The sequence below is a fragment of the Perna viridis genome, chromosome 4, assembly GCF_037379345.1.
Source record: "Perna viridis isolate PV_CMFRI_1.1 ecotype Kerala chromosome 4, ASM3737934v1, whole genome shotgun sequence".
Taxonomy (NCBI): Eukaryota; Metazoa; Mollusca; class Bivalvia; order Mytilida; family Mytilidae; genus Perna; species Perna viridis.
The window spans coordinates 30,210,323-30,237,456 of NC_142448.1; the positions used below are offsets into that span (position 1 = coordinate 30,210,323).

The 27,134-nt window shown below is 32.0% G+C and overlaps 1 protein-coding gene and 1 long non-coding RNA gene across 4 annotated transcripts in view; one reads left to right on the forward strand and one right to left on the reverse strand.

The window, feature by feature from the left end:
- Window positions 1–27,134, reverse strand: part of LOC148619692 (calcium-dependent protein kinase C-like) — a 97,834-nt gene that overhangs the window by 35,290 nt on the left and 35,410 nt on the right. For 2 of the 3 annotated variants that reach the window (XM_088579868.1, XM_088579869.1), the window contains exons 4-6: window positions 26,747–26,855; window positions 2,444–2,572; window positions 404–560 (exon numbers count right to left, since the gene is read on the reverse strand). In XM_088579868.1, the coding sequence (XP_088435994.1) occupies window positions 404–560; window positions 2,444–2,572; window positions 26,747–26,855 (395 nt within the window). Of the gene's footprint in view, window positions 1–403; window positions 561–2,443; window positions 2,573–15,622; window positions 15,647–26,746; window positions 26,856–27,134 lie in introns of those variants that run through there. The other variant, XM_088579870.1, reaches the window with a different exon arrangement.
- Window positions 17,539–23,279, forward strand: LOC148619693 (uncharacterized). Its single transcript, XR_015921635.1, has 3 exons — window positions 17,539–17,679; window positions 20,079–20,165; window positions 23,042–23,279. It is a non-coding gene; the product is annotated as an uncharacterized LOC148619693 (long non-coding RNA).

Below are 27,134 nucleotides of genomic sequence, written 5' to 3' on the forward strand. Positions count from 1 at the left end.
TGACATGTACATTGAGCAGCAAAAAAAAACCCCAAAAACTGATAATTAGTGGCTTCAGGGGTGGGGGGAGGTAGGGGTTTATTTTTTACATGTACTATATCACTTGTCATAAATCTGACCTTTCCAGGGCTACCATAACACTAGTTATAAGGATATGTCTGATTATTTCTGTTTGTTTTTACTGTTTTTCAGATTAAAGAAATCTTTTTTTTTGCTTTACAAAGGAAAACATCAGAAAGCTCCCAAGCGGATATTGATGATCTCATACTTTTTAATCATGTGACCTGAAAAATATGTCAATGAGTAATCTTGATTTGTTTCATTTAACAAGTATGTTGTATTAGAATTCCCTAACACATTTAACCTACAAAATTGAGATTTAATAACCATCCTTGGAACTTACAATGTAAAAGATTCATTCCACTGAGGATTAAGTGTTGCTTTTACTGTCTTTGTTTTCTGCTTTGTCTTATTGGAGTCATCTGGAATTAACTTAATTTTAACATAGGGATCAGCTAAACCATTTGGGTCCATAGGAATTAGATTTCTTGCTTCTTTCACTGAAATAAAGAAAATAATAGACATTACTGATAAGGTTTGATGTATCATTAACTGCATGATAGAAATTTTAGTTCCATGCCATTTTTAGAAGGAAAACATTGTCTATTTATATACATTGTATAAATCACTAATCTCCTCCATCGGGAAATTTTCATTAGATTCATAGCTTTACACTGAAAAATATCCTGATATCCTGCTCTCTTATTTTATTGCCAATTTTAATATTATTTGGCAAATTTCTTATTTCTTGTAGTACTGTGTCAATGCAATTTTGCAACTATTTAATTTTGAACTTACACTCACTAATACATGTAATCCATAATAAAGGACTTGCTCATGACTTTTCATTTTGCAGTATTTTGAAATATGCAAAAAGAAATAGCTCCCGAAAACAATATTACAGTACAACATACAAATCTATGAAACATGAAAAATGTAGCTTGAAGCTGTAAGGGTAAGGGTTAGGGTTAAGGCAAGGGCAAGGGCAAGGGCAAGGGCAAGGGCAAGGGTTAGGGTAAGGGTAAGGGTAAGGGTAAGGGTAAGGGTTAGGGTAAGGGCAAGGGTAAGGGTAAGGGCAAGGGCAAGGGCAAGGGCAAGGGCAAGGGCAAGGGCAAGGGCAAGGGCAAGGGCAAGGGCAAGGGCAAGGGTAAGGGCAAGGGTAAGGGTAAGGGTTAAGATAAGGGTTAGGGTTAAGATAAGGGTTAGGGTTAGGGTTTAATAATAATACCAAGGTTGTTTTCACTTTCCAAATTCCGTGTAAATATTTTAAAAACTTGTTAGTTATGGATCTATTTTAGCCTGAAAGTGCTTTTTACTGTCAATTATTTGATTACACTGGCAAGAAGAAAATAATACAATAAAGACTATAAATGAACATTGAGTGTAGAGCACTATACCATCCTGCACTATACATGAACAGCAGAGTTAAAAAAAATTAGCATTTTTTTGCTGCCTACAACAGGACAGTTTAGTAATAAAATTAGTTTTCCTACATTAGAAATCAACAAGCAAATTTTTAACAAATGTAATTTTCCCTGGACTAAATTCTGAATGCAATGAGTGGTGGGAAATGGGAATTCTAAAACCCTGAACAGGTAAAAGTTTTATCAAGAATGCATTTAGAATAGTTGTACTGCAAATCTTAGTACAAGCATCAATTGTTAACTGAGATAAGTCAGTAATAGGACAATTTAAAACATTTAAGAAAAACACCCTTTTTTTTTTTTTTTAGAAAATTCAAAGTCTTTTGGATGATTCCTTCTGAACTCAACTTTAAATTCATCACATTCAATTGAGTAAGATTTAAATGATTTCTCAATAAAAACTCATTTACTGATAAACCATACAAATATAACTTTCCGTTTAAGTCGTAATAGGTAAACGATGGCACTGAAGTTAGAGAAGGCAAAGAGAAATAATATTTGTAATTGTGTTAACCATTGTTCAATGGTAATTCCTCTTTCAGGTTTAGGGATAAATAGGCTTGTAAGTCTATTATTTAGTGAACTCTCAAGTTTAGTTCCCTAGCATGGGAAACGACTGTTAATAGAGCAAAAAAACTAAAATTTCTTCAATGAAAACCTCTCAAGCATAAATATGATGATAAAAATATGACATTTAGCTATTTTTATACTATTGTAATTGTAAGTTTCATCAAACATGTAACATTAAATTAGAAAATTCAACTATGTAATAGGTTTTCTATCAACAGTTGAAATACATCACGAAAAAGACTAAGAAGTTCTCTTACAAGCTTTATAAATATTTGAGGCTAAAGTTATTTTTGAGAAATCTGTCATAGGTAAAAACTTGTATTCTGATAAAATTTCTGGGTAAGAAATGTGAAAGAAGATGATGTAGAAGATTTTTGAGGGATACATACCACCGACTTGGAGCTTGTTATTCTGGTATGAAACAGATAAATATATTCTTCCTCGCCTCTCCGTGTGGTCTACACCACATAATTTTGGAACATTCTTCTCACATCTTTTATGTACATTCATGTCACATGCTGGAATAAAAGTTTAAATATATCACAATTTCATGTAAATTTAAATGGTTGAAGATAAAGAAGAAAAACCCTTCTGGCTTACACACCACAAAACTTAAATTATTCTTAGGTCTAAGAAAAATCTGAATTGTTTGTGACATCACCAATTTCATAGACTTTGAACAGAATTACTATGGAAGTTACAAATATACTCAGAATTAAGTAATTTTTAAGTGTTGTGGTACAATATGTCTACCTAATTAAAAAATTCACAAACCCACTCCAGGACAATCTCCATATATATCCATGGATTTCTATCCCCTGTCCTTTTCTCCCTCAACATTAATTTTTTTTTGTCTAAGACCTGACAAAAAAATCAAAATTTAGAAAAGATCAAACATATGTGATAAACCTTGTTAAGAATGTAGATACTTTATAAGTTTATACTTTGTAAACTATGGTAAACTTTGGTAGCAAAGAGAAGACAAATTAGAACAACAAGTGTTTTATTTCTGATTTCCATACAATAATGCCACTTAGACTGTTTCAAGAGTCAAACACTAGGGAAATGTCAACAACCACTTCCCTTCTCAAGTCTTCCTTTGTTTGTTCATATGAATAGGGGGCTGGGATATTTTGAAAAAAATAAAATTATTCAAAACTTAAGCAAAAGATATTTTTTCACTCAGCATTGAACAGAAAAAATTCTGAATCAAAATTTCCCCAATTATGTAACAATATAGATTTTCATATAAAAAATATTTAACTCAAGCTGCTGCTGAAAAAAAAAAATAAAAAAGAATGTCTAACTCAACATAAAATCCAAGCCCCCTCCCCCAAGAGAAGATAATGGTCTGTGCCTTAAGCAATACTGCTTTTGGTACTACATCACTGTGCTAATTTTAGAGGCAACAAGTCAACCCACAACATACCAACTTTTCTGATTGCAAGAAACTTCTTCTAGATTGTTTATAGTGCTTGTCCAACTTTAAGCTTGTTCAAAGACCAATTTTTAATGCTAAAGTTCACCTAACCCACTATCGTCCTTTACTATGGCTGCAAGTCAAATGAATGTATAGACTTGACTTCTTTGCTCTGACTACTATGTCCAAACCTTACAAACAACAGTACAATACAACTGTCACATCAATAAAATTCACTGTTTAATATTCCCAAGGCGATATGACATTTGATAAATTCTCTGAACTCAAATGACTCAATCTAATACTACAAAAGCCTAAAGATCAATGCTATTAAAATAATAGAAATTATTTCAAGTGGATTAAAACCGGAACTTGGAATCTGATAAACAGCTTGGAATTACATTTTTTTTTTGCAAGTCTACATCTAATAATTATCAGGTAGAAATTACTGATGAAAACCTATCCTTCAGTGGTATTATGTTTTCAAATATATCTTTATGAAATGGTTACAAATAAGCCTTCACATGACAAAAATTCTTATATATTGAGTTGACTCATAAAAATATCAATTCCATTGTATCACTGAAAATATATTTGTACTGTTTTATGGTGTATGGTAACACCAAGTCTTCTCTGGCTACACATATAAAAAAAAGTCTCAGCCATACTTATACACAAACATATGTACTGGATGGAGTGTGTTGCCCATTAATGCTTCACTGATATATTTGTCATTTCAGTGAAAAGTCTAGGGCAGATTCTGAGCATTGGTAACTTCTTACCCTTCACTGAAGACATAATGACGGCCATGGCACTTTTTTTTTTACAGTTTAATAAGGTAGTTGAGACACATTCACCATTTCCTCTTTCTACTATATAAATTATTTAACATAACTGCATGACTTTTACTTGGTGTAGTATTCTATATTGAATGTTATCCTATTATCATGGTTATACAATATGCTTGGCTGTAAAACTAAAAGCTATTCATGCCAGAATTCAATGCAAAACATTTCATGTTCTTCAAATTAACAGGAGTAAATCAATTCTGCTAAGGTATATTACGGAATCCAAGTTCTTTGATACGATATTCAAATCCTTTATTTTCTTGTTCAGTCGCTACATTAATTAGGACTTCGGTCAATCAGATCAGAATTAGTTAACTATATGATAAGTTCAGAAGAAATTGAAACTGTTTTATCTGATAATACATCAGGATTTGTTGAAAAAAATAATTAAAAAAAAAAAAAAAAAAAAGAGCAACAAATATTTGCTGATGGGCTAGTCCTCTATCACATTAAATATTAAACAGCCACTTACGAAAAAAAAAATAACAAAGTCACTGATTAGAAAGATAATTGCATCTACTAGCAAAATGACACCACAGAAGTTCACCTCACGTTAAATTTTGTTAAAGATACAGCAATATCTATGTTATAGGAGAAATTTGAAAACAAAATTTCTGTGAGTTACTGCTCAATGAGTAAACCCCTACATCAACGAATGCCAGATGTTAAGTCTTGGAACAGGAAGGAAAAGAGCAACAGAATTCAGTGCATGCAGTATGGGACCTTTAACAGAAGTGACATGCCAATTATCATGTGACTGTGACTTGTAGTTTCTGAGAACAATACTATTGAAAGAGTAATCAAGGGAACCAAGATTCTAGCAGAAATAAAAAAAAAAAGGTAATCCAAGAACAAATACCAGATATGGAAAATGGACAAACAAAACACAACTAAAGACATAAAAAATACCAAAATAATACATACAAAGTAAAAAAAGTAAATGAGTAATTCGAACTCCAAAAAAAACTGGGAGCATGGACCAGGGACCGGTAGGGTAAGCGTCCTGTTTTTCTAGGAATAATCACAGAGTTGCTCATAAAAAGTCAAGTCCTGGGTAGACAAAAGAGGAAAGGAAAACTATGACATGTTAAACAAATCAGTTTTCACTCCACAGATCGATACAATGTATCAATCCATGAGTTCATAATGACGACCATAAAACTTCTGTAGTGATGACTTTAATCTTGTAGCAACATAACCCTGTTCCAGAAGCCCAATTTTTGCATTGGAAGAGGCAGGGAGAAAAAAAAAAGTTAACTTTGGAGCAAAGGAGCATTAAATACGCTTTTCAGTAGTCAACACGTCTATCTTTTAAGTTATGCACTCAGTTGGCTGAAAACCATATTTATTATTTACTTTGGTCTCACACTATGAGTTAGTATAGACACATGAGAACATATAAATAACATGGAAAAGAGGTACAGCCAATATTTGTGCTATTTTAAACATGCCATTAATACCCTACACTCCTACAAAATATAAGTAATTAATCGCCCATGAAAATGATTGAGTTAATGTGTATTCCCAAGCAATTTGTTAAAATAATTGCCATAAAGATTCATAACAGTTTGTCAAGAGCCAGCTGATATGGCCAAGCCTAAACACTTAATACTGGCAAATATTCTACTAACTCAATAATAAGTCCTGATTTGTATCTAAAGAATGCAGGATTCTCTAGTGAATTGAATGGATAGATGTCCGTAATGACCACTGTTTAAGTGACACCAAAGACCATCTTGTGGTAATTATTTAGAAGGATGTACCAGATTAGTTATTGTCATGGTAACAAAAAATCTGCAAAATTAATGTTTTTTCTTCTCTCTAATCAGGATATTTTTGTCTCTTAAGAATTACATCACTTTTTAGATTTAAATACCAAATGAAATTGCAAGACAGGCACTCGCACTAAACAAGAAGTTTCATCCCCCATGGGACTCAGGAAATCTGATGGCATGGCATGGTGATTCCAACTTATCTGATCTCTGTCTGGTTTGCAGCTAAAAAAGATTTCTGGTAAATTGAATAAGAAGTCTGTGATCAGAACTTACAATCATTTTTATAATATCTAGATGTATAGCAATTAATTTAGGTGATGTATTTTGATCTTTTGGCTTCATCAGAGATGATAATTAAGGAGTCAGGTAACCTTAACGGTCCATTAAGTTAGTTACAGATACATAGCCCTTAAGTAAGTTTGAAGCTCTATTTTTTTAAAAGTCGTACCATCAACCAGCACAAATGTTAATTTTTTAAATAAATATGTTATAAAAATATAAGGGAAGGGGTTGTACAATTTTTATTCATGTCTAGCCCGAGACATTCGATACAGATTTTGCTTTTTTAGTCTACCTAACTGGTTAAGGCTTCACCATGGGTGCTATCAAATTTAATCAAATTTATTTTGTTCATACCGTATTCTTCCATGTATTCTACACATTAATGTAAACCAAACACTCTCTTCTTGGCAAGGGAGATTGACAAAAAAGTAAAACGTGCACTGGGAAGTGAGGGAAAAATGCAAAAGGAGGACCACACTGAGATGAACGGATTCAGGTAATTTCCTCGAAATGCATATACTTTCATCATTTATCTTTTTAAAAAAAGTATTTTTAATATTTCCCTGCATTTGAAAGCCATATATTGATTCAAATACAGCAATGTATTGGATTCATTCATCGAGTTGGCTAAAATGTTTACAATTCCTGTTCATATGCAAATCAGGTGTTTCACTAAAACAATGGCGCCAAGTCTGATGTTTATAAAAAAGATGTTTTAACTTGCCAAGCTTGTGTATTGATATTTGACATCTGGAAACAGTTCATCAAGCCAATTAAAGGATTAGTGACAATTGATTTCAGCTTGCTTTGAAATAGATCTTTTGTTGTTTAATAATTAGATGACAATGGGCCCAAGGACAGGTTGGCACTCCCAGTATTGTGTTTTTAACACTTTACCACAGGTGAAGAAGTTTTAATAAGGACAGCGTGCTTTGAGAGGAAAATAAGAAACTAATGGTAGTTTTGCCAAAGAAAAAGATCTAAAAACTAATTCTTTTGATGTACACTGTCATCACCCTCTGGGAACAAAAAAAGTTTAAAAAAAAAGCATGGAATACATGAAAGAAAACGGTATTGATGTCATTTCGGGATTATTTTTTTTACACAGCTCTTGACTGGTTGAGCCTTATATGAAACAGCAGTAATTATCCTATGCTAATTCATTTAAAGGACTGCTATTATTGCTGTCTTTCAAATGCTAAATATTTGACATTCACCTTGCCTAATATAATCCACCCAATGCTGAGGGCTACTTTATGATTTATGCTGGTAGGTTAAGACCCTAATTGTGACTCCTACACATTCTCAGACTTAACATGACTATATCTATTCTGACAATTTATCTTTAGGGAAATCTTCAGTGATATACCTTTGGTCTAATACTTCATTATGCATAGTAATGACGCTATTAGGCTGTACAAATAACTATACGTCTATTGGGAGACAAAATGTGATTAGAGCACCAACAATAATTTACACTAACCACAACACAAAATCAAGCAATTAAAATACAAAAGATACAAAGATTGAAATATCAACTTCCCAATGAGCTGTAAACTCTGACAAGACTGGAAATTTCATGAAAAGAATCTGTGACATAATTCATTTATATATCTATTTGTAATGAGTTTAACAAATTCGTATCTCCACGTAGAGAATAAAAGGCTTCTTTCCACAAAGACCATTAAATTATCTTCCTTTTTTTCTCTTATACTGCCCCTAGATTTATCAGGGAATTCACTTACTTAGAAAAACTAATCAGACCCATATTAATATTACTATTCTAGTGGCCAGATGTAATTTATTTTCAAACCTTAGATGCCAATGGTTATGACAGATGTCAACAGATTAGATCATGTACAGTCATCATTTAATGAAGTTCTAAAGCTACTGGACACATTTATTCTTTGACAAATCAACAATTCCAGCTATTGGCAATGAAAATGTTGGCCCAATTCAAAGCTACCTAATCCATTTTTATTGGGAAAATATGTGTCATTTATTTATACAGGGAAATTTGGAATAACTATACAAAACCTTGGATTCGTAATTAAAAGGTTTAATTTGATAGAAGATGTATTATAAAAAAAAGGATAATTTATAAACAATTAATCATTGTAACTTTGAACAGAAACACTATATCCTGTCCACTGGGAAAGAGTAACTTAGTTTATATCATTAGGAATTCTTTTAGCCATTTTTTGACAAACTGGGAAACTTTCATTAGAGGAAACATCCTTATTTTGGAGGTTAATTTAAAAAAAATATCTTAAACAGGCCTGGGGTAAATCCTTGCTGTTCCTTGATATACTACCTCATCCATTCATTGTTATATCACTTTACTAGACCTTAACTTTCCTTAGTACACATATTTTGAATTCAAGTGCAAAGGGGTGGACCAGGCATATGCTCTTCCAAAATTGTAAAATTTATTTTGTATGGAATTTTGATTTCACTTATTTCTAATACCCTGCTATCTGAATCCCTGCTTTCCTAATTTTAACTCAAATGGTTGCATTGCATCTCTAAGGTACAAGAGTGTATCTCAGCCCTATAAAAACAATGTATAGACAGTCATATCCTAGCTTGTGATTACTTAAATGTAAAACTCTTACAGAATTATGATTTTTTTACATACAAGGGTCCAATTAAACAAATTACTTCATCTAACTTATCAGTCATTAACAGGTTTCCTTATGTTTAAAAGCATATGCTGCAATCTTTCCAGTGTAAGTATAAGAAATCTGCATCATGAAGAGTCTGTTTACATAATAAACACAAATTAACCTATGTCTTTTTACACTTGACAGAACAAGACCATTTTATAGTTGTATAACAATTATGTAATAGAAAATAACATTAACAAATAAGCTTATTTGTTTCTATCTTACAGCGCATTGCTCTTAATACGACTCCAAAAGAAGCAATTGACCTAAGAATGAACTAAAAGAAAGTAGCATACGCTGTAATTTAAAGACATATGAAACCAATGCCATTATCTCTTCAAGACATAATTGGACTTTAAGTCACTTCCATAGATTTATAAGGGTATTAAAGGAAAACCAGTAAATTACCTGTTCAATTCAGCTCTGTTTTGTAACAGACATGTCAGTGTCATACTACTAACTGCATGTGGAATAACCATAGGTTATATTTGTAAAAAGACATTCTTTTAAAATATAGGGGTTATTTTTGTTTGGTTTTCAGGTGCTTTAAACAAAAAATCCTCGCCATTTAATGCCATCAAAGATGTCAAGAATGTACATGTCTTTGACTATGGTCTAATTTAAGCAGTGGCAGATCCAGAAATTTCACAAAGGTGAGGGCCATAGACTAGGGTATTTGGGGGGGGGGGGGGGTTACATCAGTGATTTCAATTTTTACCATAAATCAACCACACTTTTCGAACATAAGGGCTCAACAACTCCTCTCTCTGGAACAAAACATAGGTCATGCACCTACTAAGTCCAAATTATGTGCCAACTATCATGGGCCTTCACAATGATTTTTTTAAAGAGATTTTATCTTATATCACACATCATGAGTAAAATTATCCTTAACATAGTTTGTTTTTTATTCAGCCTTGTCTTAAATGATTTTTTCCCTAATGACATTAATGACTTGCCTGAAGTAACAGAGACTGGGGTCCTCGTTGATGATGATACCATTTTAAAACTTCCATTACAGAATTTAACAGCCGGTCTGCTTCAAATCCTCTCCACAAAATTCAAATTAAGTTTGACTATAATATATCTCATTACAATCAACATTCATTTTTTTAGTGTAAAGAAAGTTGCACTCCCATATATAATAATGTCCCAAGTGCAGTCTACATGCCAATTTAATATGGGCTTTTGGGAAATACGACAGAAAAAGCAACCTAATTTGGTTGATGAGAAGATTACTCTAAAGAATAGAAGCATGAAATTAGCAATCAAATGAAATTGAATCACCATAAAATAGCAATCCAAAACTGACTGACTCCAAAGACACCAATTCATTATCCCCAAATGATGTAATCTGTATAAATGCAAGATATTTGCTACAGCAAAGTTGGTAGAATTAAGTGCAACATCTGACACTTAAAAAAAAAATTGTGGCAAGAATGTAAATCTGGGTAATCATGATACAGCTTAATAGCCTGTATCTGGTTGTTCAACCCCTGAAAAAAGTGTTGATAGGAGGGCCATGATAAATTTACTGTTCATTCAAAATTCAATGAGTTTGACTGTTAAGATGAAGAAACTACAGACCAGTACTTAAAAATAACTCTAAGAAAACACAAAGAAAAACTTCAAGTATCATGAGGATATGGAAAATAACAAGAGTTACATAAGTACCTCCTGTAAAAGTTTGATCCTGTGACCTTGACCTTTAACCTTTGAACTAGAAAATCAATGGGATAAGGACTTAGTTAAATCAAAATTAACTGAAGGCAGGAGACCACAATTAATTTTCAAGTGCATTTCAATATACACATTTGAGCAGATTAAAAATATTCCACCAGCGCAAACTGAATAAAACTTCTATGGCCTAAAGATATGTACAAACAGGATTTCATATATAAATTGTGGAAAATTTTACCATCATTTTCTGAAATTAATACATATAACCCAGAGATGGGGTTAACATGACAAATTAACTGAGTTAAAAAGTCCTAAATTTTAACCTTCTTCCACTGAACCAAATCACAACTTTTAGTCAGAATTGATTAATGAAAAAAATCCCATTTAATTTAACCTATTTTCTACCAATTAGAGGCAAAACTTCAGCAAATAAGTTTCCAGTAAAATTATGAAAAAATGTGGAAGGTACCTACTACCAAAGTTGGAACTATATTCGTATACAACGAAAACCAAGGGGAATTAATTGTGTTCTCGTACCTGAAGGGTGCTGATTGGATCAACAGTAGGGCTATATTATCCCTGGAGAAACTTCCATTGTGAAAGAAAAACCCAATGCAAAAGGAATTGTCAGCCTATGCATAAGAAAGTCGTTCTATTTCATTATATAAATCTGCAGGATCTTTTCAAAAACCATGTATTACTGGATACCAAGAACGTTAACATGAAAGCCTTTAGAACTGAATAGATTACTACATGTTCTAACATCTGAAAATAAACTCATGATACATTTATAGCGTTTTTTTTGTTTGTTTGGTGTAAAATTTTCTGATTTTCAGGTAAAAAGGTATCCAAACATTTTTGGCATTTCTAATTTTGGCAGAGACTAAGCTTTATTAAACTAAGTACTTAAGCCCAGAGTAAAATTTGACCATTTATTTTGGCAATTTTAGAAAGACCACTAAAATACGCCAAAATTAGCATGCTGCCAAATAACCCCCTATACAGTAGTTAGCTGCATGCTGTGGTTGAGTATTTAAAAAAAAAAACCCTTCTACTGGATATACATGCCTTATTTTTATTTCATAAAATATTGGTTCTATCACTGAATACATGTAATAACTTATAAATGATTATTTTTTTCTAATCCTTTGTTTTTTATCTGTTTTTCTGGATGATTTTACCCACTTCAAATACTATGAGCTTTTTTCAGACTCTACAATGCCATCATCTATCCAGATTGTCTAATCAACTCGCCTTATAATTATTAACAAGCTATTTGCTTATCTAGACCTAATTATGCAAGTGTATTCAATTTACAACATTGGCAATCAAAGTCTGACAAATATGATCTGGCGATGGTATCATCCAAAACACAGAATCATCAAAAGGGAAGAAAAATACAGCAGCAAGCCAATTACATATCAGATCAACAAGTTCATCAATATTAACATAAATTGTAGATGCAATGATTTAATTATCCTCCACATTTCTGCCCCCTAAAGCTGTTTCAATATGTTATGTACTATTATTGCCAGGCCAAATTAAATTAATACAACCTTTCCTCCTGTAATGTAATGTTACTGCTAGGTCAAATCAAATATATCACAAAATTCTAAAATGTATAGAAAAAGTTGGAATACAAAGTTAACATATCTTGTCTAGGCACAACTAACTCCAATGAGTTTATATGAATGGAATTTAGCATAAATCAACCAATACATTGAAAAAAAGTTAAACCTATGAGTTTAAGGCCAAACCAACAGTATATTGGAGCAAAAATGAGAATGAGAAAAACTGATAGTGAGAATATTCCATATACAATGAGAGAGTATATGGTGGTCTGAGAGCAACACAACATTTGCAACTATGAAAAAATGACCAACTGTGATACTTAGACCAACAAGCCAGTTAATAATGAGACTGAGATTTCTAAACTAACTATACAACTGAGATTATCAAACAAACCATGAGACTGAAAGAAATAAAGGAGACTGAAACTGTCAACAAACAATAAGACCAACACCATTAGAACAACTTGAGTCCAATTAAACAGCTGGTTGACTGGGTGAGCCTAAACCAGATAAAGGAGACAAGAGCTGTATAATTGTAATGGGAATCTAGGTACATTACAACAGGATTTAAAACTGATTATATTTGCCTAAATTTTGAACATTATGCAATATCTTAATAGACCACCTATTACGTTAATTACCACTGATGTATTTTATTGATAGTGAGTATACTCTGTCAGATGTACAAGTTCATGTAAACTTGTTGTAGGCAAATCATTGCTAATGTGTCTTAAAGAATCAAAACCATAAGGACTTTTCAAAAACTTTAGCCAAGAGATACACTTGATAAATACATAAAAAAAACATGAGGTTGAAAGAGTACGAATCAATTCTTAAGATCCAAGATTAGGCTCCATACATGACTCTTTTATACATGACGCTTCAAAGCCTACTACCAGTTAAAATGTCAAACATTAACCCTTTGACAACACCTCTACCAATTGCCAGTTTATTCTTTACACACAGATAAATGAATCAATTTTTCAAATTTATAGAAATGGAGCAATATTAATCAAATTCATGATACTTCAATGCATTCAACAAATTTTTTACCAAAAAATTCTATCATATATCAACCTAGAATGATAAACTACTTTCAGAGTTTCAATGGGCCATTATGTAACAATTGTCATCAAAATTTGAATTAAGTGGGAAATTTACAGCTTGAATGTGATTAATGGTGCATGGCCCACTCTAATTCCAATCATCGAATAAAAAAAACCAGTTAGGAACAGACAATGATATAACAAAGCTGTCTAATATCTTCAAACATACCAAAACAGACTCACTCAATATGATTTGCCTGAGTAGAAAAATTTGAAATGTCTTTTAACAGTTTTTAGCCAAGCATATAGTACATATTTACCTTGAGCAAACGACATCTATAGGAATTAAGGCTAATCATATGGCCTTAATAAGACTACATATTTATCCTTTTCTTAAATATCAATGTAATAGAAATTTCAAAAGTTTTTTTAAAAAAAAAAGATTTGGAGAAAATGGTAGCTGAAATAGTTCCATATTTGCTGATAGGTTTTCTATAAAAATTCTTTATATGAGAGATATGTTTAGGTTTTTACTATCTGTAGCTACCTAATTGCAGATGACAGATATAGGAGTAGACTCTCAAAGGTTTTGTTGAGGAGCAGTCTGTGTTCATATATATACTTCTTTAAGAAAAACTCTTCAGACAAACCCTAAGCTCTACATTGCAAAAGTATATGTCATGCCATGGTTTTTCTAGGCTTAGTAATTTTAGTCACTGACTAATCATTTTCTCCAGTGACTAAAGCTTTTTACCTAGGCCTTGGACCTACCATAGTTTATATTCATCCTTATCCTACTGGTGCACCTGGTCCATGCTCCCAGTTTTTAGTGGAGTCTGAGTTGCTCTTTTGCGTTTGTTACTTTGTATGTATTATTTTAGTAACTTTATGTTCTTTGTTGTGTATGTCTGCCGTGTCTGGTCGTTGACACTCGGTTACATTCTTATGAATACCGCTAGAACCTTAGTTCCCTTGATTACTCTTTCCAACTGAGGACCTTTCATTTTCTTCTAGTGGACCTTTCATTTAGGTAAAAAAAACATCCAATATCCCTGAATATGCTTGACTACCCTTTTAGGTCTTGTGTTTTGTTGTGTTCATATACAGACTTATATAAATGATCACTGAACAGGACAAACACCATGGTTTATGTGTCTGGCTAACCTTTCAACATTTCCTGTTTTTTTTCCACTTCATGCATGCAAATTCCTCCTCAAAATAAAGCAATGATTCAGATTAGAACAAGATAAGTACTTTATTCTATTATCGTTTTATATGGCCGTTAATGGATCATAAATATTCGAAAGACACTTCACATAAAACTCAAAATAGTAAAAATGTCTTAATATAAAGCCAGCCAGCTCTAATTATGAAATCCATTAAAGGATTAGAAACAAATCTATAATCAGTAGACAATATCTGCAAAATAAAATTGAACAACTGGAAAATCTGTTGATTATGTTGCCAATAATACCACATTATACAATATACCATGCCTCTAATGACTGTTAACGTAGGTATTTGATACAGTGATGGAACAGTATTCCCTTTATCCATTATCATTAAGCAATAGTTTATACCATATAGATTCAAAGGTCCAATTACTAATGATATACTGTCAGTCCACTTATCAAGCAATTACAGCAATAAGCAACCTTTTCTTTGGAAAATTTCTACAAAATTACTCTGTAATTAAGTAAATAGGGTAGTAAGCTGATTGACGCTATTGACCTGAGTTCTCAGACAATGCTCTCTGACAACAAATCTTGCAACACTTTAGACAATACTTCACATATTTATTTATAATTTTATCCAAATGCATACCCTTTTTGGGCAAAGATACCCAATACCATAAAGCTTGATTAGCTGACAAATATCTAAGTCCATAAATATTCCTCACTACCACAAATCCAGAGAAATGATTTCTGAAATGGTTTGGTATTCACTCTCTAGCTGTAAATCATGGTGTCAAAATTCAATATTTCTGATTATAAAAAAGCAACAAACCTTATCCTCAGATATCTCATATAAAACATCACAACCACTACAGCTACATATACTATTTTACAGTGCATACAATAATAATGTTCATGGAAAAGAGCTGTTCTTCTTTGATTAAATATAAAAGAGAAACTTTCTTTGGTGGTTTAAGAAAGAAATTTAAAGCTGATCTAAATACCTATGGAATGATAGAAAGTTAAAATCTCTTTTTCAATTGTCCAGTAAACAACATAATGTAGTTCATCAGGTGATCTAATCATAAAGACTAACTAAACATACCCTGAAGATCATCATTTTATGTGCTGTAATTAAAAAGGGTAAAAAAACATATTTACCATCAGAAAATGAACATGAAGAATAAACATTGACCATAACAAAACCAGGAAGGGCTATATCACAAAGAAATAGATGTACCAGTATTAAATACATCATTATTATTCATCATTATAAACAATTTTTTCACATTTTTTATGTATGTTCTGCCCTTCACTTATACAGTCTAGGGAAATACAACATTTAAGTACCATTCTGTGTAAGAATCAGGCAATGGGTGGCACATCATTTTCCCAAATTTAGTCATTTTTGCCTAAAATATATTCAGTACATCTAGAAAACAACCAAAAAGCTATTTAAGTTTATCCTGAAGCATCTGTGACAGATATTTTTTGAATGCTTACATAGGGAAAGAGTGCTGGAAAATTTTCCCACTATTTTTCAATTGTGCATTTCAACTGAATTTGACCTATCAATATCTTAAAGACGCAAATTTTACAAACACTTTGATGGTTATTTCTGGTGGTTATCAGGTATAATTAATTGGTTAATGCAATAAAATCTCTTTGTTTTTTCCCTTCATGTGCTACACCTTATATACATTTTGCCCGATTCTTAGACGGAGAAGTACTTTTTTGGAGCTCAATACAAAAGCAAAATATATCTTGTGTTCTTCTTTTATATATGTAAGATCTTGAACTGACTTAATATATCATATAGGTCCTTTGACAACCACAGTGTTTTGAAACTGCAGATTGAAAATTCTGTGTAAGAGCATCCTTATTTAGAATTAAAACACATTACAGAAAGGAAAAAAAAACTATTCCTAGGCCATGTATGCTTGTATCAGAGTCTAACTGAGGTGTTTACAATATCAATCTGATCACCAGAAGGTTAATAAATGTATTCATTTGTTCACTGTTGGATAAAGATGGATTCTGATTTCATTTACCGCTTAGTTACAATGGAATTTAGTTCACTAGTTTGGCTCTGACAATTTTTCAGTTTACTCAGTGCTGGGTTTAGATAGGTATATTTACTCTTGATTAAGACTGGTTTGACTAATGATATACACATTTATTCTATAAGGTGCCTTACTTACATCAATTTTGTTATTTTTCTTGTTTCCTGTGCTTGCATGCTTTAATTCCCTAGATATATAAAACTACTGAATGGGAATTTAATTTTTATCAAGACTGTGCGTGTCAAAATGCTGCACATCTGAATTTTCTAACATTCTAGCTAACCACGGCAAATGATATTTCAACAGAATTTAATACATATTACTTCTAGTCATGCAATATTGTTTGAAGGCACAAAATAGTGTTTTAAGCGTCTTCACCTTGTTGTTACAAAAATATTTCAATCCGTTTAACTTATCACAGAGTAAGATGTAACATTTGAATTTCTAAAACCTGATTAAAAACCACATTGATAGGGTTTTTTTTTTAAAGAGGATCTCTAAGCTGTTTTATTAAGTCAAACCAGGAGACAAGCAGATAGTGATTCATAAACTAAAAGTCTACACATAAATCTTATTTTAATATTATGTTCAGAAGCCTATTTCTTGCATAAATATCTATCATCAATGATTTCAGCAACTAGGAACAAATTTCTTGCATAAATATCTATCATCAATGTTTTCAGCCACTAGGAACAAAGATCTTTCTGTATAATATACCAAACAATCATTGGCAAGTAAGATAATTCAGCATACCAGCCTGCTAACCAAATAAATACATAATGGCAACTTTCTTCCACAATATGTCATTTTTTATTCAGACCACATTGTACATTGATAAAACAAGATGCTGCAAGCTATGTTGTGCCAAAAATACACCCACTCAACTACTTGTGCAAATAAAGTTGCACAGTAAACAGGAAGTAGATAGTGAGGAACCTGGAAAGGTGTGACACAAAGAATGACCTCATGTAAATCAATATTCTAAAATCTTAGCATCTCCTCCAATAGAAAGAGAGTCTGGTACAGAAAAGTTAAAGAAAGGCAGACTGATGGACAGAAAGAGTGGAGACATAAAATGTTTAGGCAAAGGTGAATTAAGGTAACCTTTATGAACATTACAATGTTGCCCTTCTACTTAGATCTACACCTTTGTTAAACTTTGGCCTCAAATACGTGAATACTTATGTATTACTGTTTCCTTATGATGTAATATATGGGTTTCAAGGAATTAAATAAGGACATGTTATATTTTCAAGCATATCTACATATTAAAATATGTCCATGAAGTTACATCTACATTTTAACTATTGAAAGTCTTCTACAGGATTAGTCCTAACTAAAACCATGAAAGTGTATTTGTTAGCAGTGTTTGGCACATTCAGCAACTTGTACATTAACTGACTGCTTTCTTACTGGTTAAACATGTCTTATCTAACCACTTTTGGTTTCCAAATAGTAATACCAGTCTTTTAAAAATTCTACAATTACCTACATTCATCCTCAGATATATTTTTTTCAATGTTCTTGTAAGGAAATAAGTTAACAACTCAGTAAAACTAGAGCAATTGTATTAGGTTAGAACTACTAATGAACATAAGGTTTGTATGATTGATTTTAAAAGAATACCCTCTATCTTTAAATCAAAATAGCTTGAAATCATACCTTCACCTAAGTAATGGGAGGAGGATATCAAAACTCTTTCACTTTTCATACCTTTTTTTCAAGCTGAGAGGACAAAAAAAAAATGATGGATCTTTTTGGAATGGAAAATTAAATATGGAAACTTTCTGATCTACTCTCATCACTCCGAAAGTAACTTTGTTCCAAATCTAATCTCACACAAAAAAATATGAAATGATGAAAATTTCGTTATGGTATATTACATTTTAAAGTGCCTGTAGGGTTTATTCAATTTAGCCAAAATATATTAATAGATATCAACATTAAAAATGTGTATTGAAAACCATTTAAACAGCCCTTTTAGTAACATAACTAGTAAGATTTTTGATATAAATACTACAACTTCATGGGTTTAGATAATTACACTTTCCATGGATGGAATCAGACTTCAGATCACTAAACCAAAAAAAAAGTCTGTAAATACCAGTTTGTCATTACACACCAAAAGACCAGAATATTACTACTATGTTCATAGCTTATGTCTTTGTACACTATCAACAAGTGAAAGTCCATATTAATTGTTATGTACCAAGTACATATCCTAACAAGCAGAAGTTTTTATATTCATACACCATAAGCACAAAAAGTTTCATTTTAGCCTTTAACTTTTGTTAATGTAGATCATATGCCCTAAGACTAGTATTTTTATCAACAGATCATCTGTATTGATGTACTGGTAGTCTTTTCCATTAGCACATTGAATAAATTGGATTTCCTTTAAAACAAAACAACTGTTAAAATGACACGGATTCATATATCATATCCATTACATGGTAAGGTTAAAAATAACATACTGAGACTTCAAACCCATGGGAGTCTCTGATATAAAAAAAAATATAATAATCTACTGATTCCCCATTGGAATTGTCATGTATATCAACTCTTTTTTTATTTGAAACCTTTGCTGTAAACTAAATTTAGCTGAGACAATTGTATTTAAATCCACATGAAAAGTATGGTAGAAATAAAATGGCTATAAAACCTAATTCCCAACGAAATATTTTATGACAGGAAAAATTGTAATGACAAAAATGAATTAGCACAAACTTCATGAGACACAAGTAGATGTAATTTTGATCTCCCACATTGATAGAAGTCTTTTATCGGAATTTTTAAATTCTGATTACCAAAACTCCCTGGCATATTTATCTGGACAATATAAACAGCTGTGAAAAAGAAAATATTGTTTAAAGGAGAGCATTAGAGCACTTATTAAGCTAACCAATGGAAGAACAGATAGACAGACACTCAGGTATCTGGCATATCTGTGTACCAACATTGTACTGCTGCAGGGAACTGGACAGGTAATACAATAAAGTACACCGGACATTTTTCTTCCACAAATGAAAAATTGAGATATGCTAATTTGGTTTCCAGTCGGTCAGGAAACAATTATATACATATATTTATCAAAATGTATAGTTTTGAAAGTATAGCTACCCCCTGCTCTTGTGCATATCAAATAAAACATCTCAGAAATCTAGCAAATGAGAACAAGGAGCTGTTATAATACTGGAATATTTCTTAAAATAAGTCAAGTCATCTACTTCATCATAAGAAAATAAAAAGAGAATTTCATGTGATAAAACATGAGTATTGATGTAGTAAGTCAATATCAAACCTGTTATCAGAGAAGTTAACAGTGAAATCATCTAATACAAATATAATACAACATCAATTTTCCAGAAAAGTGACATCCATCTCAGAATAATACTCTTTCATCTACAGCCTCTAGACCAATAATCAAGAGTTTATATTAATTTTCCTAAACTTATATTTTCTTCTTTAAATAATCTACTTGTGAAACTTCAATTACAGCTTAAATAAATGGATAGCTCTGTTGCTGAAAAGATCTTTCATGATGACTACACAATATTTAGGAGATAAGGAGAGAGGAGTGATTAGGTTTGTAACAACAAAAGCAGATGTAGAATGCTATTTCTAGTGACTATATTATAGGTACATGGGGAGAATCATGAACCATTTTATGTCTTAATGACACTACATCTATCTTTCATATGCTAGGGTGAAAGAATATTCTCAACAAGAACACGATTCAGGTTAAATACAATATCGAAAATTATACATGTAGACCCTTTTGTGCTAACTGTATACTACCCGATGAGCATGGGCAGAGCATGCTCAATACACATTTCCGTGAGGAAAATTCTTTTGTTCTACCCAAGCCCTACCTCGCAGAAGTATATACTGAGCATGCTCATTAGCTTACAACAAAAGAGTCTATTGTCTTAAACGAATGTATCTTGATAGTTTTTTTAGTCCTTGTTTTTATATCCATCACTTTGTGGTCTTTCCTTCATCCACAATTTTTATCACAGTTTTCTCTGCAACTGCTTGTTGTAGTCACTTGATATTTTGACAGCTTTATATATATATAAAATATATATTTTGAAAAATTGAGATATGCTAATAAAAAATAATATATAAAATATATATTTATATGAGTTCAGACTGAAGTTATGTCAATTTCCTGTTTAGAGACTATGTATTTTGGAAGTGTAGTTACTGGGGTGAGGTGTGGGGAGGTAACTTTTAGCTTAGTAGCTTTGCTCAGTTTTTTCGTGTTGTCAGTCAGTATTTACTTTCCAATATTTTATATTTTAATGTTTTCGATATCTGTTAAGGACTGTTAACAGTTCTCATACTTGTTGAAAAGTGAGCAATTTGTAATTAAGTAGGTGATAAAACTACTTACTTACAAATTGCTCAATTTGTACAACAGTTGTCTAGGAACATACATAAGTTTTACCTACTAATGTATTTTATTGTCTATGGCAAAGATATGAAGAGAACTGGTACTCCTTAGGTCTAAAAAGGAAACATGCATTAAAAGAATATTCATAGGGCAAAATACTGAATTTAACTTAGAAAGGTCAGTTTAAACACAGGTTACACATGCAAAGACTAAACTTGAAGTTGAACACTTTATCATGATACTCCGTCATAAGGGGGGAGCTGAAATCACTCTTAATGTGTGCTCATCTTTATAAACCCACATATCACATTTAAATTCAATCCATCCAGAAGCAGCAGAGATTTTTGAGCCAAAACAATTTTCTATCATTCCATATAGTCCTACAGAAACTTTATATAGGACAGCAACCTAAACAGCTTACAACATATGGCCCATCTATAAACAGCACATACAAAATCAATCCATCCATTGTGAGTTGAGATAATTATGATAAAATTCAGAAGGGATAAAAATCAAAAGGACAGAATGACAGACAAGGTGATTCCAATATACCACCCACTCACAGGATTTTATCATTATTAAAACCTTGGTACATGGCCTTTAAAAATAAAAAAAAATAATTGGTGTGTTAAAGTTGGATATGTATTCAAAGGTGGATTCAAGATTTGAAGTTTGAAGAGGACAATGATCAGAGCTATCAGACCTTTTAAGCAGTTCAGGTCTTCACTTACCATACCCTACTTAATACTAAAATCTGTTTCTGCATTCAAATGTTTCTACCATTGAAAACCCATGTTGGTCAATGTTAGGGAGGACACACACACACTGCCCCAGCCTGCCAAAATCTACCCCTGATATTGAATTATGGAAGGACCTTGACTATGAACATCTCTGTATCAGCTTTCCCATATAATCCTCAACTTTTTATTTATTTATTTATTTTTTTTTTCCAAAAATACCATACTGCACAATCCTGAAAATAAGATAAATCGGTCAAAAGACTTCTTAAAAGTGCAAGAAATAAGCTTATACGAACATTGATTTGGAAAAAAATATATTTTTGCCACTTGAAAAGCTAGAACTTGGGAAAAATCAATATAATACTTAAATAAGTTGCTTAAAAAAGAATATACTATATTTCAAAACCATGAAATTTAATACCTGTCAATATACTCATTTTTCTGAATTTGGAATATTGTACATGTATTGGCAACTGCAGAATTAAATTAGTCTACAATAGTTCTTGTCTTGCCTGCAACAAAAGTTGAGGAAGGCGAGACATAAGTACTGCTTTTCCTAATAGCTGTTTTTTTCCTAAGTAAACATTATTGATACTCTCAAGATAGAAATGATGATTTGAGTTCCTTTGCACACATTGGTCAGTGAATAAACAATGCCTGTCAGAGGATGTGGATTAATTTTACCCTGCAATAAGACTTAGGCACAAGTCCTTCTAAGAATCATTAAGAGTATGAGAATTCTAGAATTAATAATATAAACTAATTACTAATTCATAGGTAAAAATGTCCATATAGGTACCTGACAGATTACTGTGAAAGTACTATAATTCGTGGATACCAATTTTCGTGGTTTAGGAAAGAAACACCAGTTCACCGATTCTTGACTTTATGGTTTTGAGATATTAAGTATAAACATCAGTGGGATTCTCCTTTTCGTTGGAAACCAAATTTCATGGTTTGGCTTACCCACAAAAACCACGAAAATTGGTACCCCATGAACAACAGTACTTTCACAATATATCCTTACTGATAATTTCTGAAACATCTGAATAAGAAATGCTCCTGTAAAAATATAGATTAAATTTTCTGAAGGAAACTAGGCTGAACCCTATCTCTAAACATACACAATAGAATTGTCAAAACTGAAAACTACCCTATAATTTGTACAGAAGAAAGAAAAAATATTAACTAATATTATGCATTCAATCATTTTAAGCCTGAACAAACTTGGTCATATATGTTAAAGTCCAAATATTGGATTTGGAATGCTTCAAAAAAGTTGCATTTAAAATGTTATGTTTATAGTATTATTTTTTTTTTGCCAGATTCTTATATGGACATATTCCTTACTACATCTTTCTTTGTGATGGTAAGACACAATATTATTCAACTGAGATACTCCTCATTAGTAGAAGCGATTGACATTAGGCCAGCCTACTGATGCATTGTGGATCCAATTTGTGATCAAGCACCATCTGTATCCAGACAAAACAATAATTGGGCCAATAATTCACCAGACCAAGAGTAATTGAAAACAAAATGTCTAAAATCTATCAAATTAAATGTCCAATCAACTTTGTCTTACATTGTCTGGGGTAATGTGTTACTATTGTCTGATTGTGTGGGGAAAAAAACTCTAAAAACAGACAGATTTATACAGTCAGAGAGGTTTGAGATTTGAGGCACAGGTGATAGAAAAGGACCATTAAAATTAACAATAAGGAATATATATGAAAATCTATCAAACACATAGTCACCATAATGGCTACCATACTGGTTGAGAGTCTTTAATAATACCATACAGTAAGAAATTTTTTGGGTGGTTGCTAATTTTAGCATTTAAGGGATCTGTCTAAAAATGCCAAAATAAAGGGTGACATACATTAACGGGTGAAATTGGCCCTTTATTTTCCTGAAAATTGATGCTTCAATCAAAGCAAACTTTTACTGGCTGAACAAAATTGTTAAATCTATAGTTGAACTGTCTATATTTATAAATCATCAATATTGCACATTCAATTCATAATCATTGGTCGAATTAGCTGATTTTCTATAATTTTACAAAACCAGGAAGCAAATTCCCATTCAACATGAAAAAAAGTGTCTGGGCAAATGTAGGCTCATGTGACTTCTTAATATTCTGAAGCATTTTTGTCTATTTTATCAGAATTCCTGAAGATTTGGTGGGTCTTCATTGGCACAGACATCACAAAATCGAAAAAATGATCAATTTTGTACCAAATTTTAGCTGATTTTGCAAAAACTTCAGCTTTTAAATGTGTTCAACTAATCGATTCTCAACAAGAACTTCCTAAAAAATTATACCGGTAATTTGGTAATGCTGTTGTCCTTCATTAAGTCCTTAACATAAATGCAGATTGGTAACATTCTACTACCATGTTTTGAAATTCCGCTTAGAAGGGGACAAAAACATCCCTTAATGTACCTTGTACTTTTGCAAAATATTTGCTCTGGTCTTAAATACTTAGTGCAATGCCAAGCGTCCATCAAATTTAGAAACAGCAAAATATTTCATATACCTTAGCATCAAAATTGCCAAATATCATACCAACAAAATGACCCATCGTAGTAATACAATATGGTACCTTTCAAATCCCTTCAAGTAAGGAAACAATGAAACAAACTCGGTTAGTGGAATACCATTTTAAAGGATACATGATATTGATAGTAGCATTGGGTCATGAACTCAAATTTCCCAAGAACTACAAATTTGTCCTAGAATATGCAATGGCCAAATAACAGTGTGAAACCTGTCTAAACCAAACCCTTTTTGGACTGGTTTGGTTTAGACAGGTGTTCAGTTTACCAAAGTTCAAAATACATTTAAACTGATTTAAAACGTGTCTGGTTAAGGCAGGTTTTGGAATTATTCATAATCTGGTTTAGGCAGGTTTCATTTTCAAATTATTAATGAACGAAAAACTTCTGTCCATTTAAACAGATTTTCAACAACTCTTACACATTCTACAATGGTAATGGTACTAATCCTTGTAGATGCTTACAATCATAATATTATAATTTCTGTAGAATCAGACAGGATTGGACTATGGAACAGAGCAGAAAAGCCAGATTTACAATGGAATTACTATTGACTGGTCATGAGAATGACAAGATTCTCATTGTCAAGCAAACTAAGTGTTATCTGTATTCACTCATGCAAATAATTAAACCAATGATTCAACGAGGCAAGTGCTAAAGGATAAGAATGGTACCAAAAAGAGTGCCCCATACTCATTTTCAATAACGTAATGGGTATTTCAGAGTTGATGAGATTCAATGTGTCACACTGTCTGGCAATAAACGGTCACGAACACCTTGGCTAGACAGAACACTAAGGAAACAATTTTACTGGTATACTACACAGTTGAAATAGAAATGTAGGTCATTGATGTAAGATTGCTGATATTAAAGTACCAGTACGAAAAATGTAATTATACTTTTTATTGACCAAACAAGTGCAAAAATGTTAACTTGTATCTGATAAATTATAATCGATTTTTACACCTCTTGACCAGTGTGAGAAAAATATTTCTCATCTCTAGGGAAGTTCAAGTTTTCAGGCACTCATTGGCCAAATAAGAAAGGACCGATTGGTTGTTGTGTGAATATATCACGTTTCTATAAAATCTTGAAAGTCAAAAGCAATGTTGTGACATTTTTTTATGTTGTTCTCCCGTAACAACTGTTGACATCATAGACAGAAGATAGCAAGAATTTCCACTGTGACACAGATGCCTAAGTTTTTGTTTTGAAAAATTAAAAGAAACAGAATCTACAACTTTAGCTCATCAATTATGGAAATTTCTCTCGATGTGAGTAATTTCCATAAACAACTTGATGTAGTTGTTGATTCTATATATACCGGCTACTAAAGACACATAGAAACAAATATCTTTGAAGGAGTATAACTCTTTCCATTGATTTAAAAACTGCCAAATTTTACAGGAGGAATTATTCCATATGCAATAAACGTACCATCCAAATGACTATCTAATACAAGATAAAAATCAGAATACTAAGACAACCACTGACAAGAAGTATCAACATCACTAAAAAGCTGATATATAACACTGTTACAAATACATGTGCACCAGTGTAAAACAGAACTTTCCCCTAGAGAACAGACCTTAATTATTCAGAGACTATAAACCCGTAACACAACAAAAGAATGCAGCTGAAATCATGAACAGCAAATAACATAGAATAAATTGATATAAATGTTTCATGTTAAACAAGTAATTAAATGCCCATACCAATTCTTCATCATTGAAAATTGTTTTAGATATTAGAATGATACTCATGCCAATAACTATGACTCAGCATATCAAATTACCATTGCCTAACAACACAGTAGAATGTTACAAACATTAACTTACTACATTTCTGTAATACCCCTTAGTACTCAACAATAATTCATATTAGTGAAAGCATAAGGTCAAGTGGCTTCCAAATTGTGTGGCAAACTTCCAGTGTTGTGACATTGGAGTCAGAGATCTTTGCATTCATATGGCTAACTGCCATCAACTTGAAACAGCAATGTACTTCCCTTGCTTTGTAAAAAAAAAAGTCTGTGACCATGACCTTTGAACTATGACCTTCAAAAATTTGGGTTCTACATTTAAAAAGATTTTAACCAAAAATGAAACTACATTTATTAGTTAAAATCTATCTATTTAAGGATGCTGATTCTACTTTGTTCTGAAGGGTGGTTAACTCTTTTATTTTTATGACAATCTGGAATGTTTGAAGAAACATTGGTCCATCTAACCTCGACTACACAGCTATATTTCATTAATATTATTTTCAAGATAATAATGTTACCTGTCTGAACAGTCCCCTCAATGAGCTCTGACAAGTTATAAACAAATTTTTATTTTGAATTCCCCATTTAAAGCTATTCAAATTCAAAGGTTAGTATACAAATCATTTGCCAGAACTTATATAAATCTTAATACATTCAATATGGTTCTATTTAGTCAGGTGTCACTGTATAAATCAATGAGACCTACCGTCACACTTAAGTCCTTGGTGTAGCAGACCATATAGTAATGAGCCACAATGATCACAGAAGGTTGGACTTCCATAACTGTGTACTCTAAATCTGTGTAGGTTTGTTGCCTGAAGAAAATAAACATATACAATTAGTAAATGCTAAGTTGAAAACAAATATTAAATAAAACAAGAGACTCCCAGGAGCCTGAATCGCTCACCTGGTTAATTTTTTTGCCTTTCAAGGGCAATAACTCTAACAAGAAGTGGTCCAACAATTTTGACTCTATGAAGACCATGGTAGCACTTATCATGAGGATCACTTCATCAATCGAAAGTTTCATTCTATCTAATATAGTTTTCAAGATATTGACTGAAAACTGCAAAAAACATAATTTTTTGCCTTTC